Source organism: Melozone crissalis, unplaced genomic scaffold (assembly GCF_028551555.1).
Source record: "Melozone crissalis strain CALT ecotype California unplaced genomic scaffold, PUWL_Pcris_2 ptg000007l_1, whole genome shotgun sequence".
In the NCBI taxonomy this organism is placed as follows: domain Eukaryota; kingdom Metazoa; phylum Chordata; class Aves; order Passeriformes; family Passerellidae; genus Melozone; species Melozone crissalis.
The window spans coordinates 876,406-894,741 of NW_026535785.1; the positions used below are offsets into that span (position 1 = coordinate 876,406).

General features: G+C 60.6%; 1 protein-coding gene across 2 annotated transcripts in view; it reads right to left on the bottom strand.

Annotated features, from left to right (window-relative positions):
- The window catches only part of WWP2 (WW domain containing E3 ubiquitin protein ligase 2), a 31,215-nt gene that overhangs the window by 5,254 nt on the left and 7,625 nt on the right, over positions 1-18,336 (bottom strand). Inside the window, exons 5-16 of one of the 2 annotated variants that reach the window (XM_054296319.1) lie at positions 16,628-16,774; positions 15,854-15,950; positions 11,275-11,522; positions 10,189-10,405; positions 5,919-6,008; positions 5,450-5,624; positions 2,769-2,823; positions 1,205-1,286; positions 822-950; positions 595-673; positions 409-480; positions 182-270 (exon numbers count right to left, since the gene is read on the bottom strand). In XM_054296319.1, the coding sequence (XP_054152294.1) occupies positions 182-270; positions 409-480; positions 595-673; positions 822-950; positions 1,205-1,286; positions 2,769-2,823; positions 5,450-5,624; positions 5,919-6,008; positions 10,189-10,405; positions 11,275-11,522; positions 15,854-15,950; positions 16,628-16,774 (1,480 nt within the window). Of the gene's footprint in view, positions 1-181; positions 271-408; positions 481-594; positions 674-821; positions 951-1,204; positions 1,287-2,768; positions 2,824-5,449; positions 5,625-5,918; positions 6,009-10,188; positions 10,406-11,274; positions 11,523-15,853; positions 15,951-16,615; positions 16,775-18,336 lie in introns of both variants that reach the window. The other variant, XM_054296318.1, reaches the window with a different exon arrangement.

Sequence of the window (18,336 nt, forward strand, 5' to 3'; positions counted from 1 at the left end):
GCTGGGGTGATGCTTTCAGAAATGTTCTACCACTCCGAAAAGCCAGTGCCCACTGGAATCCCCCTGGACTCCTCTGCTCCAGGGCTGGGAGCCCTGAGTGCAGCTGCCTTATGTGTGCACTGCCCACAGGACATGGGGCACAGCCAGGGCATGGCCCTGTGGCCCAGCAGGCCACACTCACCTGGCGATGCCACCGTAGTCCAGGCCCTCCTCCCCTCTCATGATGATGTACAGCCGGCGCCGCAGGTCATACGGCTTCATGTTCATGATCTGGGGACGAGCAGGGCAGTGTCACCATGGCTGGGGCCAGCGCCAGTCCTGCAGGCCAGCTCCATTCCTGCAGGCCAGCTCCATTCCTGCAGGCCAGCTGCACTCCTGCCCGGCTCCACAGCCCCAGCACCTCCCTACCTGCTGGAAGGAGTCCTCGAAGAGCGTCTGCCGAGACACGCTGATCTTCACGTGGCTGGGCAGCGCGTTTGACTGCAGGCAGGGCAAAGGGCAAAGGGCTGTGTGAGGCTGGCACGGTTCTCCTCACCCACACCTGCCCACAGGGCTCAGGGCACCCACACAGCTGCCCACAGCAGCTCTACTCACGTGGCAGAGGAAGCGGAACTGGTGGTACTTCCAGCGAAAGCTCCGGTCGTAGGCGCCCGGGGAGCCGCCGTGCTTGCTCCTGCCAAAGCAGCAGGGCCCCGGTCACACCCCATGCTGCCCTGTCCCGAGCAGCCCCCGTCAGGAGCCGGGTGGGATGAGGGTCACTGGGGCACAGCTCTCCTCGGTCAGGGCCCACAGGAGCCCCAGAGGTGCTGCTCAGGGCTTACCCCGACTCGAAGCCCGGGCGCGGGTCCTTGAAGGTGGTGGTGCGGGTGTTGTGGTCCACGAAGTAGCGCACGCTCTCGTTCGTGTACTTCATCTCCCAGCCCGGCGGCAGCGGCGGCTCCTGGATCATCCTGCTGGCAAGGGAGGGCTCACCAGACAGGCCTTTGGGGCCCCCCTCAACTACAGCTCTGTGCCAGGCACAAGGAAGGATTCATGGCATGGGACTGGCGAGCGACTGTCCACACCCCAGGAGAGGAGTCCTGCCTGGGCAGCACTGCGGCCACGGCACTGTCAGAGCTTCCCCCTCCATCTGTGGGACACATGGCCTCAGCGCAGGCCAGGTCCCTGCACCTTCCCAAACCCTGCTTCCCCCACAGCCACCTACCCCTGCGTGCGAGGGTCCTCCCACTGCGTGGTCCGGGTGTTGTGGTTCACGTAATACACTCGCCCATTGTCCTGTCTCTTCTCTAGGAGAAAAGGGAGAGAAAGCATTAGCTGGAGTCTGGGAACAGCCCTCCCCTTCCCAGATCACAGGAAATTTGTCAGCTCCCCCATTCCACCTCCTTGGCTCATTTGGAAAAGGCAGGATAAACCCCATGTTCCTTCCGTGTGCCCGAGCTGCCTCAGCCCGGCAGTGCCAGCGTGCAGGAGGTGCCAGGGCAGAGGCCAGCGCTGCCACCGTGCTGCCAGGCCAGGCCAGGGGCTGTGCTCAGCCACAAACCCTCATGGCACACACACAGCCCCTCCTGGGACACCAGCAGATCCACAGGTGCTTTCCCAAACTGCCTGCATGGCCCTGCTCCAGTGCACACGTGCGTGAACACATACACACACACACACACACTCCCTCCTTGTGTGCACACAGGCACAAAACAGCTCCAGCACACACCCAGCCACCCCTGCACACACCCCCTGCCTCCCTGGCACTGTGTGTGCCCCACACCTCCTCCTCCATGTGCTGCGTCATCCCCCCACGCTCAGCCTGCACCATGCAGGCAGGGACACCTTGTCACCTCCCTGTCACCCTCCTGGCCAGTGCCAGCCCCTCGCTCCATCTCACTCCTGGACTGTGGGCAGCAGCCCCCAGATGATGGCCAGGACGGCATCCACCCCAGGGATCCCATCCATCCTGGGAGCCCCCACCCCACGGTGCTGTGCCTGCCCAGCTGGCACTGGGGAGGGGTCCTTTCTCCTGCTGATGGAGAGGGGACACCCAGCAGGGGCTCCACCACCACCCCCATAAAGACACTGCCCCTGCAGACTGCCTGAGCAGCCTTGGCCCCTCTGTCCTGCTCCTAGCTCCCACAATTTTAACCCTTCTCCTGCTCTCCCTGGCTCAGCACAGCCCAGCTGCATCCCCAAGCATCCCAGCCTGCCCTCTCCAGGGATGCTTTCACCATGGAGGGGTTCTCTCTGTCCTGGGGGTGGCACAGGGACTTTTCAAGATGTCCCAGCACACAATGCCTGGGCCATTTGGGGACGACCAGCTCTGCTCCTGCCAGCTCCCAACCCTGCTCCAGAGCCAGGCAGAGCATCCCGGGAGGCAGCACAGCAGAGAACAGATCCCTGTTCATCAGAGGTGGGGTCCAGGGACAAGCAAGGACTTCCACCCGCAACTTGGGGATCTTCCCCAATCCAAAGAACAAATCACAAGCACTTCTGCATTCAGCAGCTGAGAGAGGCTGGGAACTCCTCCAGGAAAAGGGGAAGGCAGGGGAAGAAAAGCTGAATTTCACATAAGAGATCATGCTAGTCACAGGCAGAGTCAGCCCCACGTGCAGCCCAGCACAGGAGTGCTGGCTCCATGGCCCCCCTTCACCCTTCCCAGTACCGCCAGGCACGGAGTGAGGGAGCTGCTGGCATCCCGTGGGACGGGCAGGGTCCTGCTGCGGGTGACAGGAGTGTCCCCGGGGGCCATGCAGGGCCAGGTGAGGCAGTGCAGTACTTACCCCAGCCGGGAGGAAGGGGCCCCAGAGGATCATTGTCGGACGGGGCTCCGGAGGACTAGAGAGAGCAAAAACACGGAGTAAACCCCAGAGCCGGGATGGCTGGAGGAGCGGAGCACGGAGGTGAACCGGCCGGCCCCGCTTCCACTCGCCTCTCCTTGGCCCACTGCTCCCAGGGAACTAAAAAAAAAAACTTGCACACTCAAGGGGGGTTAAAAAAAGAAACAAAAAAAAGCAAAAGCAAATAAAAAAATAAATTCGGAAAAAAAAAAGCCCAGAAGCTCAGCCTAAGCAGGGGCTGGGCAGCCAAGGGGCAGCGGGGCAGGGGCAGGGGCTGCGCCGGCCGAGGGCAGCGGGACGGCCCGGAGGGCTCCGAACGTGCGCGGCTGCTCGGCGTCCCCTGCACATACACCTCCAGCCTCCTCCAAGAACCACACACAAGAGGGGAAAAAATATCGCAGGCCTTTCCAATGAAATCATTCCCACAAGCGCTGTCCACGCCCCGCGCTTCCTGGCGGGCCGGCGGCCCCCTCCTCCGCGGGCCGGGCCGGTGCGGGATGCGCCCTCCGAGCCCCCGCCCGGCCCCACAAAGCGCCTTTCTGGGGCACCGGGACTGCCCCCGGCCCCACAAAGCGCCTTTCTGCGGGCACAGGCCCCGGGGCTGCACACCCGGCCCCAGCCCTGCTGGGGATGGAGGGTCCCCGGGGCCCGGGGCAGGAGGGGGCTGGAAGTGTTTTTAATGGTTAAATGAGAAACGCATCGTTACCCAAAAGGTAAAAACCCATCTGCTGGAGAGGGGCTGTGTCCCAGCTTGCCTCACAGGGATGGATCAGAGTCACCTGGGCACAAGGCATGCACACACAGCCAGACCCAGCCCTGCTGCCTGCAGCCCTCGGGGTGCCAGGGCCCCCCACTCCCAGAAAGGCACCAAAGCCTGGGTGGGTACATCTCGGGGCAGCCAGCACCCCGAGGATGGCCTGGCACAGTTTGTGCCCCTCTCTGAGCTCTGTCTCTTGTACCAACCCCATGTGCCAGGACTGGCGTGGCCAGCACAGCTCAGACTGGGGCAGTGTCTGTTCCCTCCCTGCCAGGACAGGCTGCCCACACAGACAGCTGAGTGTGCCCAGGGGTACCACCTGACTGGCACATCAAAACAGCTAATGAAAGCTACCAGGGCAGAGCTCCTGCTGCTCCCCACAGCCCCTGGGAACTACCCGCCTCTGTGCCAGAGACCCTTTGTGCAAAGGATGTGGCATCTGCCGGGAGAGCAGTCCCTGGCTGCACCCCAGCCCCCCAAATTGTGCCTTTCCCAGGCTCTTCCCCACTGCTCATCACCCCCATACCATGCCCTCCAGCAAGGGCAGAGGGATGCTGGAGGCAGGAGCAAGTCAAGCAGAAAGCCCCTGTGGGGCAGGAGGCAGAGCAGGAACCATCACTGCTGGCAGGAGAGCTCGAAACAAAAAGTACAATCGTTTCATCAGGCTAAATTTGGAGTCTGAGTCCCTCCCTCGGCGGAGCGTGGCCAGGGCGAGTCACAGAGCCTGGAGCAGCTCCAGGCTGGGCTGGCAGGGAGGAGGGACAGCCCTGAACCCACTGGGCATGGTGGGAGCCCTCCCAGGCTGCCCCTGGTGCAGGCAGGGCCAGCACAGCACTGGGGTTCAGCTCTGCCTGTGAGGCTTGGAAGGGTTGGAGAGACATCCAGGGGGGGACAGGCAGGGGAGGAGGGGGCTGAGCTGGCGCTGGCTGTGTCCCGCACTGACAGCACTTTGCACTACACCCCTCCCCGAGAGCAGCTGAGCTCTGGATGGAGCCCACTCCAGTGCCAGCTGGGACTCCTGGCTTTCTCTGGGGAGGTAAAAGTCAGTGAGAAGTTGGTCCCTGTACACTGTCCACCTTCCCTCACAGCTGTTCAGCTGCCTCTGGCACGAGTGCAGGTTCACCCTGCATGGGGCTGGATCACTGCTCCAGGAGGCAGAGCTGCTCCAGCCTGGCTCTGTCCCAGGCACTGCTCTCCCTGCAGCCCACAGACACCAGCACCACACCACATCCATGGCGAACGTATGGCCAGGACAGGTGTGGTCCCTGCCCAGGAAAAGAATGGCTGAGACCATTCCCTGAGCAAGGAAACGCAAATACTCAGCCCAAACCAGGAATGGGGGAAGCAGCAAAGGAAGCAGGAGGATGCTGGCAAGTCCAGCTCGTTCCCTGCACTCTTTGGTCCCTGGCTCCTGCAGCCCTCTCCACTTGTACCCCGGGCCTGCAGCTCTGGGACCCAGCCAGGCCGTCCTCAGCCCAACAGAGACCTGGGGAGGGATGAGCTCAGGCCCCAGAGCCTCCTGTCCTGCCACACACCAGGCTCCCTCAGCTCCAACAGCAGGTTCTGCAGCCCCACAGGTCAGCAGCAAGGCTTGTCTGATGGGAGCCACAGCAGATCGTGTGGCTGGCCACACTGGCACTGGAGAAACCTTGGGGACAGGCTGCTGAGGACAGCTCCCACCACCCTTCAGGGCCATGCAAGCTGGTTTATAAAAAGCAGCAAGTCACTCCCCCGAGGCCTCTGCAGGCAGCTCGGAGCCTGTGAGCTCCCACCCAGGCACTGCTCTGAGCTCACACAGACCCCACAGAGCCCAGCGAGCGCCTTCCCCGCCCCGTGGCTCCCAGGCAGGTGAGACCCTGGCCCTCACCTGGTACAGGAACCTCTGGCTGAAGTGCTGCATGGCCCCTTGCAGCTGGTTGCGCTGCGACTGCCACTGCTCGTAGTTGCGGACGTACTCGGCCGTGGGGCGCTGCCACGTGGTGGTGCGGGTGTTGTGGTCCACGTAGTAGTACCTGCCCCGAGGATCCACGCGCTTCTCCCACCTGGAAGCACCAAGGAATTGTCACTGTGGGGCTCACGCCGCTCGGTCCTGCCACCCTCCGACACGAGGGCTCCGTGCCCAGCTCCACAACCACTGCTCTCGCACCTAAAGGGGCTCTTCTGGACCAGGACCCACCAAAAGGAAACACACAGCACGAGTAACTGCTCCAGTGGCTGCTGCAAGGGCACACGAAGCCTGACAAGATGCTGGGACACAGCGGAGCTCCCACCAGGATGCCACGAACGCCTCTCTGAGACAGTGGCCGAGCCAAGGCCTGGAGCCCCCAGCCCCTTACCCTGGAGGAAGGGGTCTCTCCCACGTCGTGGTCTTGTTGTTGTGGTCTACATAGTAGACTCTCCCATTCGGCAGCTCCCGCTGCTCCCACCTGCAAGGAGAACAAACTCATGAGGCAGGGGGTACTGCTGGCATCAAGAACATCCAACAGCTGCCCCTGCTGGGTCAGGGAGCCCAGCTCCACACACCCTTGGCACTCCAGCCTTTATCTGACAGCTCTGCGTGGCACATTCTCCTGGATGGAGACTCTGGGAGAGGGGCTGCAGCACTCTGCTTCCTCAACAGGCACAACTGGAGCATAAATTCCTAATTTCCCCCAAAAAGGTCAGCACAGCATTTCACAGAGGGTCAGTTTCATGCCCTGTGTCTCTGATGTTTTTGTTTGGTTTCTCCTAATACATCTTCAAAGGGAGTGTTTGAGCTGGGGCTGGGATCCCTCCCTGCAGCCCTGGGCTTGCTGCTGACAGCCACAGCTTAAACACACGTGTGGCCACGGGCTGGGGTGGCCCTGAGGACAGCCCAGGTGACAGCAAGCCTGGCTTCACAGGGCCACGCTGCAGCCATTCTTTGTGTGAATTCATTCATGAACTCACCCTGGCAAAGGTGAATGCTCTGTGCAGCCCGTGCTTTCTTGTCAGCTTTTATCCTGCAGCAGAGGAGGCGAGCCAGCAGCTGCTGACAGATAAAGTGTTCTCCTGCCACACTTGTGCTCCCACAGGCTCTCTCCCATTCAATCATCTGTCTCAATTAATCACCACAAAAAGCTCGAGGAAATTAATACACCAGCTTCTGTGTGGCAGCAGGGGAGCCAGCACAGGCTGGCAGGCAGGAGGCAGCCCTGGGGATGGAGCTGCTCTGAGTGCTGGTGCCCCACAGCCTGGGCTCATCCCAGCTCAGCCCCACAGCTCCAGGGACAGCAATGCCATCACCACAGACAGGGACAGCAGTGCCATCACCACAGACAGGGACAGCAATGCCATCACCACAGCTCCAGGGACAGCAATGCCATCACCACAGACAGGACAGCAGTGCCATCACCACAGACAGGACAGCAATGCCATCACCACAGCTCCAGGGACAGCAATGCCATCACCACAGACAGGGACAGCAATGCCATCACCACAGCCAGGGACAGCAATGCCATCACCACAGACAGGGACAGCAATGCCATCACCACAGCCAGGGACAGCAGTGCCATCACCACAGACAGGACAGCAGTGCCATCACCACAGCCAGGGACAGCAATGCCATCACCACAGCCAGGGACAGCAATGCCATCACCACAGCTCCAGGGACAGCAATGCCATCACCACAGCCAGGGACAGCAATGCCATCACCACAAGAGTGAAATCTCTAAAGGGAAAATCAGCACAGCTGGGGTGCCCTAAGACATGAGCAGGTCTGCCCCATGAGATGGATGGCAGAAGGTGTCCAGGCACTCTTAGGGCAGTGGAACTGCCCTGGACAGCCCCTCCAGTCTCATTAACAACAGATGCTCTGATCCATACAGCTCTGAGGACTTGGAAGGTACCATTCCTGCAGCTGTAGAGACCAGAATTCCCATGATGGGAATTCCTCCAGGTTTCTGGATCCCTCTGGGTACACTCACGACTGCAAAGAGCCACGTGGGACTGGGGAGAGCTGCTGGGGGTGGCAGCTACTGCCTGATGCGCCCTGTCCCCACCTCACCCCCTGTAAAAACACTGATGAGCTGACAAAGTGCTCACCAGCAGCTCCTGGGTGATGTGAGGAGTGAATCTGCTGAGGGCTGGCTCACCCTGTGGTTATTGCTGCCACACAGAGATGGGGACACTGGGGACCATCCTTGCTCAGACCACCTTGCCCAGCTCCACACAGCCCCCAGCATGGGAGATCCATGGTTTTGGGAGTGCTGGACGGTGGGAGCTCTCCCCACAAGCAGCACCAAGCACCCAACACTGCCAGCTCTCCTGCAGCTGCCACAGGCTCTCGGTGGCCATGGATGCGAGGAGGCACAGGCAGTGGAAGAGGCAGAGCTGAGGCAGCCCTGCAGTCCAAACAAAACGCCCTCCTTACGTAAGAAACCACAGCCCTGGGCTGTGCCAGCAGCATAAAGCGCCTCTTTGTGCCTCACACCCGCTGCCTGTCCCACACGGATCGTCCCTGACAGGACCCACAGCCAGCAGCCCCCTCCCCTCCCTCGGTGCCAGTCCGGCCTGGCAGCCCAGCAGGAGGGCTGGGAGCCCAGCTGGGACCCCCAAAGCCTCGGGCACCACACACTGCTGGCTCCACAGGAACACTGCCCAGAGGAGGTGAGGGTGCCTTTGGGCACTGGAATCACTCAGAACTCCTGCCAGCCCTCTCCAGCCCCTAGGACAGACTCCCAGTTGTGTGAGGGATGCCTTTGACTGCCACACCTGGGGCAGATGTTGAGACACAGAGACCTGAGCACAGCTAATCGCTCGGGATCCCCACATGAACCCAAGCGTCTGTCAGAGCCCAGAACGAGCAGGGAGGCTGGGGCCACCCCCCAGAGTGCTCCCCACGCTCCCAGGGAAGGAAGGAGACACTCAGAGCAGGGCAGGGCTCTGGGTAGGGAGGGACGTGCCTGGCAGTTCTGCAGGGACTTTGCTCCTAGAGCAGGAGCCACCCCCATGGGCCCTGCAGTGCTCTCACAGCCAGCCCAGCAAGGGGCTCTCCTGCAGCCCCATCTCCCAAGCTGGGCCCCAAACCACCAGTCAGAATAATTCCGTGGTGAGGGGAGCCCGCCAAAAACCAGCCTCCCTGGATCAGGGCTCAGGAGAACTCCAGCAGCTCATTTACACCACCCCAGGGACACAGGGCTGTGCAATCCAGTTCAGCAAATCCCCGTTAGCCCAGCACCTGCTCTGGCCCTCCCTGGAAGGGCTCACACCGTGGAGACCTCACTGCATTCAACTCCCTGCTGTCCTTCACCTGGGAAGCCCCTGATCTCTGCTGTCCCCTGCCCAGACCAGCACAGCTCAAGCACAGCTCGTGCTGCCCTCTTTGCCTCTACAGATCCCACAGCCAGCACAGAAGGTGCTAATCAAAGGTGTCTCCAGAGACCCAGGAGCTCAGCCTGGAGAATCCTCAGTACCCCTTCAATGTTCCTCTCCATCCAGCTCCCAAAGCTTTATCCTCCTCCCTGCTCTGACACACCCATTCTCTGGTGTGAGCTCCACAGGAGATGGGCAAGGAGGACAGGGCCACCTTTCCATGTGGTGGTCAGGTAAACCCAGCCTGGTGTGTCTCAGAAAGCAGTGCCCACAGCCCCCAGAACCCAGAGCTATCTGCAGGCTTCCCCGCACCACAAAGAAACAACAGCCTGTTTCCAACCCCAGGTGGGGAGAAGGAGACCTTCAGTCTACCTGGTAGGAGCAGAAAGGGCCCTAAGCTCTGGCTGGAATAAAGGCCTTTTTGAGAGCACTGGACTTTTCCAGCTGCCTGGAAACAGGAAGCGCCCAGGCCAGGAGAACAGAACCCCTCACACTGGTGCATAAAGGCACAGTGAGCCGTTAACCCTAATTACCTGTGACTGACACGCGAGCGGGGCCTGACCTTCCAGGCATCGCCCCAGCCAAAGCAAAACAAACAGCTCCCTTCATGCCCAACACAGCCCGTTCCACCCCCCCAGAATGCTCTGACACACGGGGAGAACGGTGCAGCTGCAGCACCGGGGGGCTGAGCCCAGACCCCAACTGCTGCCCCCACCCCCAGCCAGCAGCTCCCACTCCCCTCCAGCCCCTCCCCGATGTTCCCGGGAGGAGGAGGAGGATGAGTAGCATCTGCACCAGGAAGAATGAGCACCACAACTCGAGGGTCCTGTCCCCAGCAGTGGCCAATGCCTCTGTGGTGTCCCCAGAGCATGTCTGTGCTCTCCTGCTCAGTGGGAGCTCCCTCAAAACCCACACTCAGTCTCCTGTGCGTTTCCCTCTGACTGATCCCCTGAGGGCTCTGCTGCTCCACGGGCAGAGATGTCACCCCAAACTGTTCAGTGCCCCAAACACCCAGTGGGCACAGGCCAGACTCCAGCCCAGAGTCCTGGGCACCAGGCAGGACAGGCAGCACCGGCTGTGCCAGGCATGGGGCACAGGATCCCCAGCACCTGCCCCAGGCCCTCCCTGTTCCGCTGGGCACCAGCATCTCCAGCAGCTCCTGGGGCATCTCCTTCCCTCCCTCAAACAGCCCCTGCTCCCAGCACACAGCAGTGCCCCAGCTGGTTCCTGCCCCCTCTCCCCACAGGCTGAGCTTACCCGGGGGGCAGAGCTTACCCGGGGGGCAGAGCATCCAGGGCGAGCACGGCTGCCCGGGCCGGGGGGGCACTGGAGCCCGAGGCCGCCTCCTCTGCCTCCCTGGAGCCGCTGAGGGCAGGAGGGGCAGGAGCAGAGGAGCCCTCGGCCGTGCCGGGCGCCGCCGGGCTGGGAACGCTGGGCCCTGCTGCCGGCCTGTCCTCGTCCATGTCCACGGCAGCCACGGCGTCCCCGTTCACTGCGGAGACACAGGGAGCAGGTCAGCACGGGGAGGGCACCAGGGCACCAGGGCTGGCTGAGCTTCCCAGCAAGCAGAGCACGTGGTGGGTGACAAGCCAAGCACAGCACTCTCAGCGCTGCCAGCCTGCAGCAAAGGCAGCACCTGCTTCACCCAGACCCCACTGCCATCGCCTCCATCCTGAGATGGTGCTTTGCATTTGTGCCCAGGGTCTCTTCTGCCACTGGAAACATGCTGCATCCCAGATGGGAAATTGGGGAATGAGCAGGAGCTCCAAAACAGTGGGTACAGCATCTCCCTTGAGGCAGAGTGAAACCCAAGCTCCACAAGTCAGCAGCACTGCAAAGAGCTAAACATTGCTGGATTCCACCGAACCTTTGGAAAAGGGAAGAGACAGAGCAAAGGAAAACTACAAAGAAAACTGTTGAGGAGGAAAATGCAGAGCAAAAAATTGAAAGGGAATTTTTTAGAGGAATATTTACTGGATACCAAAACCCTGAGGCCTGGCAGCCCAGCTGAGGAGGACCTTTGGTACAAGATATCCTAGCTGGAGTGGTAAAACAAAAGTTTTATAAAAATCCACGAGCAAGGAACAAAGGAGTGAGGGATGCAGACATATTTCCAGGAGCTAGAGCTAAGAAACGTAAAAAACTGTAAGGGAAGGCCAAACATTTAGAAGCATTGTAGGAAAAAGCAGTATAAACCCTCATGGAAGGAAGAGCAACAGATGCTCTGTAGAAGAGACAGAATGAGACCCACCAATGCACGGGGACAAAATTCCTGGGCACTACAAGATGCATTACGAATCTCAGCACTCATTTTCCCCCCAGTGAATATCCCTGAGCTCTGCTCCCACCTCCCATGGTCACCTGTGCCGTTGGCCATGCCGGTGGTCGTGCCGTTGGCCGTGCCGTTGGCCACGCCATTGGCCGTGCTGGTGGCCACACCGTTGGCCACGCCGTTGGCCATGCTGGTGGCCGTGCCGTTGGCCATGCTGGTGGCTGTGCTGGTGTGCTGCGAGCTCTTGGCCTGCTGCCGGTGCCGGCTCCTGGCGCTGGGACTTTGCTCCCCGCTGCTCGCGTTTCCCCGCGCTGCTCCGGCCGCATGTCGGTGTGTCCTGCAAGGGAGGAGCGCAGCAGGTCAGAGACATCACATGGGGAACACCACTGCTGCCTTTTCACCTGGGCTCTTGCTGCTTCCACCCAGCACAGCCACCCGTGTCCCCTGGGAAGGCCAGGATATGGTTCTGTGCCTGTGCTCATGCTGCCTGCTCAGACCTGCCCACAGTCCTGGCACACACCTGCTGGCAGCAGAGAGCCATGCAGGGGTCACCTGGGTGACACCACCTTGCTTTGTTCACAGGTGGGCGCTCCACATGCCAAGGAGTGACCCTGGATGCTCACAGCCAGACAGCTGCTCACCAGAGAGGATCCCAGCTTGCTCCATCCCAGGAGATCCCACAGCAGCCCCGGTCCTGCACCATGGTGGGGACACTCCCCAGTGCCTCGTGCCTGGCTCCAAGCCTCGCCCAGAGGCAGGTGAGGAAGCTGTCCCAGGACAGCTGTGGCCTCCAGAAAAGGAGGGAACCAGCAGTCAGGAAAGGTGAGAGCTGAAATCACAGCACGAGTTGTGACCAGCTCAGGTGCAGCTGCTCCATCTCCAGGGGTCATTGCCACCCTGGAGCTCACCTGCCACCATTCTCCATGGCCAGGGCAGCCCAACCTTCCCTGGCAGAGCACCTGCAGCTCCCCCAAGCAAACTCACTGCCTTGGACCATCCAGGGCCCCCAGAGCAGCACAAAGGCATTCCTGAAAAAGCTGGGCTTCACCTTAAGAATTCATTCCTGTGAGCAAGGAGGGAGACAGGGCAGGAGGGAAGGTGCTGCCATCCCAAATCTGGGGGGCCTGAGCAGCAGAGGCAGAGCCCAGGCACCTCCAGCCAGGCTGGCAGCCCAGGCAGCAACCACGGAGGGTAGAGACTGCAGGGAAAAGGACATCAGTTTCTCCCAGCCAAAATCTACCTTAAAAGGGCAAAACCCACACACTGTCCCCAAGTCTCAGGGCTGGTGCTGGGAGGGGACAGCAGCTTGGCAGCTACAGGGCACAGATCAGTCATGCCACTCTCAGCAGCTCCAGCAACTGGAGCCCTCCCACTCGCTCCAAAGCTCTCTCCTTGGGGAGCAGCTCATGGCAGGGCTGGGACTGGGAGGAGACATGGGAAAGCAGGAGAATTGTTGAAAATAGATTACATGAGGGCCACGGGCAGAGCAGGAGCTGCTGTGACTACTTAAATGAGGCACAGACCCCCAGCCAGGGGCTCCTGGAGGGGCTCCTCAGACAGAAAATTCCCTGAAAGCCCAGCTGGCCCCCAGACACAGCTCCGTGCTGGGGTTTGCTTTGGCCACCAGCACCCAGCACCATGGGGCATCTGTGGGGAGAGAAGAGGCTCCTCTGCCCCATCAGGAGGTGAAGGGGGCCCCTCACTGCCCCTGGTACCACCCACCTCCCTCCCAAAAGCTGGCTGGGACCTCTCCCCACATTTCCCCCCATGGGGAGGCCGAAGGCAGCACAGCCCCCAGACCCCTGGCCAGAGGGGAGCAGGCAGGTGCCACCAGCCTGTCCCACTGGGAGCAACCTTTCTAGCATGGGATGGGCTGGTCCCTGCCCTCCTCAGCACAGATGAGCTCAGAAGTGCCCAGAGAGTTTTTAGAAACCAAAACAGGATGTTTCCAGGCTGCCAGCCGGCGGCACAGGGTTACCGGCCTGAATTAGCCAGCCCAGCCCTCCTACGAGTGCTCCCATCTGGGCATTGTCTTTTAATAGACACTGGAAACAAACCCAGAGAGGCCACAGAGCACGGCGGGACGGGAGCGTGTGCTAAAACAGGAGCAAGGAAAAAACCAGGCAGAGCACGGATGGAACACAGGGTGGGATGGACAGGGGTGTGTGGATGGCAGCCCCTCTCCCACACTGGGGACAAGACCCTGCTGTCCCCCATCGACTCTGGGACCTTGGCTGGCTGCCCCACTGCCCCTCCTGGGCTGGGGCAGATGATGCCAAAGAGTTAAGTGGCATCAGCCAGGTGCCATCGATCCTTCCTCTTCCCCTTCTGCCAAGGCGGAGTCCCCTCGCCATGGTGGCCAACACGGACCCCAGCCAAGAAGCCCGGGAATGGCCAGTTCCTGCAGCTGGGATGGCCAGAGGGTCCCTCAGGAGATGCAGCAGAGGTGGCAGCCTGTCTCAGCCTCACTCAGCACATCAGAGGCCAAGCTGTGGCCGAGGAGGAGGAGGGCAGAGCACAGGCTGGAGCAGCACTGGCTCTGGGGAGCAGGGCACCAGCTCTGGGATACAACCAGGAAAGCCTCAGTGCCATGCAGGCAGCGAGAGCACAGCCCCCAAAACACAGAGCTGAGAAATTCCCCCTGTCCCTGCCAAAGGGGGGAGGCAGGCACATCCCCCAGCACCCAAATGAGACAAGCATGGAATAGTTTGGGTGCCAAGGGACCTGAAATCTCATTCTCGTTCCAGCTCCTGCCATGGACAGGGACACCTTCCACTATCCCAGGGTGCTCCAAACTCTGTCCAACCTGGCCTTGGGCACTGCCAGGGATGGGGCAGCCACAGCTGCTCTGGGCACCGTGTGCCAGGGCCTCCATAAACAGGGGCTGTGGCACCCATGGCCGAGCTCTCAGCCAGAGCTCCCTCTCTCCCTGCACAGACGGCTGTGGAATTTCACACCCAATCACCAAGATTAGCAGCAAATCCCAAGATGACATTTGTTCAGGAGAAGAAAGAGAAGCCCTGATCAAGCAATTTCCCTTGCAGGGACAGTGTGGAAATAGCTGAGGAGCAAAGAATGCCCCTTTTCTTCCCATCCTGCCACTGAGCGACTTTGCCAGCATCCATCACCAAGCCCAAGAAAATAAACACGGCTCTGTGTATAAACACAGCAACCATCAAACAACATTCCCAAGGATTGCAAGGGACCCACATTCCACCCTGGAGCGTGCAGCTGCCTCCTCTGTGGGTACAGAGAGCAGTGCTCTGCCCCACGGAGCAGCACCACATCAAACTGAGCAGGTATGTCCAGAGCAACCCCAAATTCAGGTAGTACTGCATGGACTGAGAGCTCGCTCAGAGCTTTGCACAGCAGGGCTGCCAGGGGATATGGCTGATGGCAGGCACACCCGGCAGGTGTCCCAAGGTGCCCTGCACAATCCTGGCCAGACCTCACCACTCTCAAGGTGACAGCTGAGGCACAAACTCCTCAGAGCCGATGGGCAGGCAGTGGGGAATGGGCAACAAGCAGTGCCCAGGCTCATCCTCCCAAACCAGAATTTTCTTTGCAGGTTTTCTGGCACCTCCTGAGAGCTGCTAAGGGCCTGCCAAGCCCAGCTCAGCCGGGTCACTGAGCACTTCCCATCCCTGGGGAGGCTCCAACACCTGGACAGCAGGAATCAACAGGAGCAGCCACCACAAAAGGGTGTTCACAAACTGTGTGTTCACAAACTGCTCCCAATTCCCATCCCTCTCCCTCCTGGGGTGGGAGATGAACACACAGCATGGAAAGACAAGGTCACTTTTTGAGCCAAAAACATCAACTCTGGTGTGTGCCCAGCAGATAAAGAAGGAGCAGAAGAGCTCGAGGTGTGAAGCTGGTAGCTGAGAGTGCTCCTGAGCCTGGGCCACGCAGAACCTCCCAGGGACAAGCTGCAGACGCCCTCTCCACAGCCACACTCCTACCCAGAACATCTGCACAGGCTGCTGGGCCACTGCCATGCTCTGGAAATATAAATAGGTGTTAAATTCAACTGCATGTTGACAGTGTGACACGTCTCTCAGTAACCACAGCTCCAAAAGGAGCAGCCTGAGCCACTCCAGCCCGGCAAGGAGGCAGGGCAGGGCAGGGCACGGAGCCAGCTGAGGATGGCCTGCTGCCCAGGCAGCTCACTTCCTTTGGAAGCAGCTGTTATTTCCCTGCAGCTCTGCTCCTCCTGCTCTCCCTGGACCTTTGTTAGCATCTCCCTCTGGCCACTGCCTGGAGGGGCATTGTGCTTCCCAGCCTGGCCAGGGCTGTGCTCAAGTGCTGGGGCTCCTGGGATCCCTATTTAAGGGACTTCGCTTTGCCGGTTTGCCTCATCACAGCCTGCCCCATTCTCAGACAGATCATTTTTTCAGCTGCCAGTGGAGGAACTGGTGGAAACTCTCTGAGCCATCACAGACTTGCTATTCCTTGAGACACCACACTTTAGGAGAGGCTCAGGCCAACCCCAGCCCAGCTGCACAGTCACTCTCTGCACTCCCAGCTCTGCTGTCCCCAGCACAGCCCTGCCGTGTGCTGTGTGACAGGGGCTCACTGGGAGATGTGGAGTGGGGTGCACAGCACAAGGACAATCCAGACACAGCCACAGCAACCCCCAGCAATGGACACACAGCATGGGACCCTCACCTGGGTCTGCTGCCAAAGCAGTTGGTGCTGGGAGGTTGGTGCCGGCCCTCCGTGCCCACGGCTGTGCTGCTGGGGTCCCGTCCAGGCGCCTGGGACCCTGCATGGGGGAAGAAGAAGGGGTGAAGAAAGGACTGAACCACCTACCCTCCTTCCTTCCCTCCCTCCCTCCCTCCTTCCAGAAAGGAGCCCCAAAAGCACAACAGCCCCATCCCCTGCAGGACAGACCCCCAGCACCCAAGGACGCCCTGCCTCACACCACACAGCCCAGCACCCCCGGCAGGACACAGGACTCTGCAGAGCTGGCAGTGCCAGCACAGCCTTGCATCCACAGCTCCCAGATTTCACAAGTTTTGTTTTCCAGAGACAAAGAGAAGGAGCCAAGGGAAAGCAATGCACCAATCCCTGTTCTGTACAAGCTTTGCTCTCCTGGCAACCCTGAGAGATCAGCCACCAGCCCATGATCCCACAGATGCCCTGGCACGGGGAGCGCTCGTGAGTGGATCAGCAGGCACTGACACCATTTCCCCAGCCCTCCCAGCCAGGGAAGGGGCTGATGGGTGTGGAAGGCTGGAGGAGGGCTGCAGAAGGGCTGCTCCTCCCCGGCTGCAGGGGAGGCTGCTGGGAGCCCGTGGCCGCTCCCGTTGCACTCCTGCACCGGCGGGAGCCCACGGGGCTGGCCCGGGCTGGGGAGGGCCTCGGGGGCAGAGGTGGGTGCTGGCCTGGGGCACCGGAGCTCACCCTGCTCCCCGTGCTCACACTCACACCCACACTCACCCTCAGAGCCCGCACTGCCGTCGGGAACAACGGGAACGCTGCCCAGAGCAACAGCCGGCCCGTCCAGGAACACCGTCAGCTCTCCGCCCGAAACAACGCTGCCTTTGTTCTCCGTCTGCAGGTCCAGGGTCAGCTGCCTGTTCTCCACTGCCACAGACGGACATGGAGAGAGAGAGACCCCCATCACCATCAGGGTACCGGCCTGGCAGGGGTGGCTCCTCTGCCTCTGCCCCAGCCCTGTGCCAGCCTCCCAGTCACCACCGGGGTACCGGCCCTGGCGGGGGTGGCTCCTCTGCCCCAGCCCCGTGCCAGCCTCCCAGGCCTCCCCATCCCAAGGGACAATGTGCCCACGCCCTCAGGGCCCCCAGTGCTGGCCCCACACATACACACACCTACCGCCCTGCCAGAGGACCCCGGCCAGTCCCACCACCCGCTCCTGAGGAAGATCCCTCTGCACCATCCCTCAGGATCCCTTCACCCCTTTCGTGGGGCTGCAGCTGCCCCAGGGGCCCTGGCTGTGACACCCAGAGCCCCATTGCTCACAGAGCCAGGAGCTGGGGCTGCAGGGCAGATCCCGGCAGGAAAGCCAAGGGATTTCACAGAACCACCAGGCTGGGAGAGACCTTCAGGATCATGAAGTCCAGCCCATACCCTAACACCTCAACTAAACCATGGCACCAAGTGCCACATCCAATCTTTTTTTAAACACACCCAGGGATGGTGACTCCACCACCTCCCTGGGCAGGCCATTCCAGAACTTTATCACTCTTTCCATAAAAAACTCTTTCCTAATATTCAACCTAAATTTCCCTTGGCATAGCTTGAGACTGTGTCCTCTGGTTCTGTCAGTGCTGCCTGGAGAAAGAGCCCAACCCCACCTGAGCACAGGCACCTTTCAGGAGCTGCAGAGAGTGATGAGGTCAGCTCTGAGCCTCCTTTTCTCCAGGCTGAGCACCCCCAGCTCCTTCAGAGGTTCCTCACAGGGTTTGTGTTCCCAGCCCCTCTCCAGCCTCATTGCCTCCTCCGAACGCACTCGAACGTCTCAAAGTCCTTCCCAAACTGAGGGGCTCCTTTAAGATGACACAAGGGGCAAGAGGTCCTGCATGGTGGTGAGCATCCCTCCATCCACATCCCTGTGCATCGACTCCACTGAACAAAACCAGCACAGAGGGCTGTCCCCAACCAGGAACACTCTGCTGCAACACTGGACAGCATTCACAGAAGATTCTGGAGAGGGTGCCACGGGCTGGGAGGCTCCTGGAGACAGCTGCCAGCTCCACTCCCTCCTGTGTGAGCCAGTCTGGCTTCACCACCTCGGCTCTGCTGGTCCCTGGGGACAATGGGGGCACAGCACAGCCCTCAGCACCCACCCCACCACAGCAATGCCTGCCAGTGCCAGCCAGACTGAAACACCGTCACAGAAGGCCAGAAAAACTTGGCTGCACCAGCCTGGGACACTAGCCCAGACGCTTCCTGACTCATTTGCTCAAATAATATTTTTATTATACACGGATTGCTCATGACACAATGGCACCATTTTTTAGCAACCTGCTTTGTCCCGGTGTGACGCGGGGATGGGGTGCGGCTCGGGCAGCAGGAGCAGGATGGGAGCACACCCCCACAGAGCCCTTGTCCCACCTCTAGCTGCGAGCTGTCCCACACTGGGACTTGAACTTCCTTCTCCAAGGCCCCCCAAAGGGTCTGCAGCA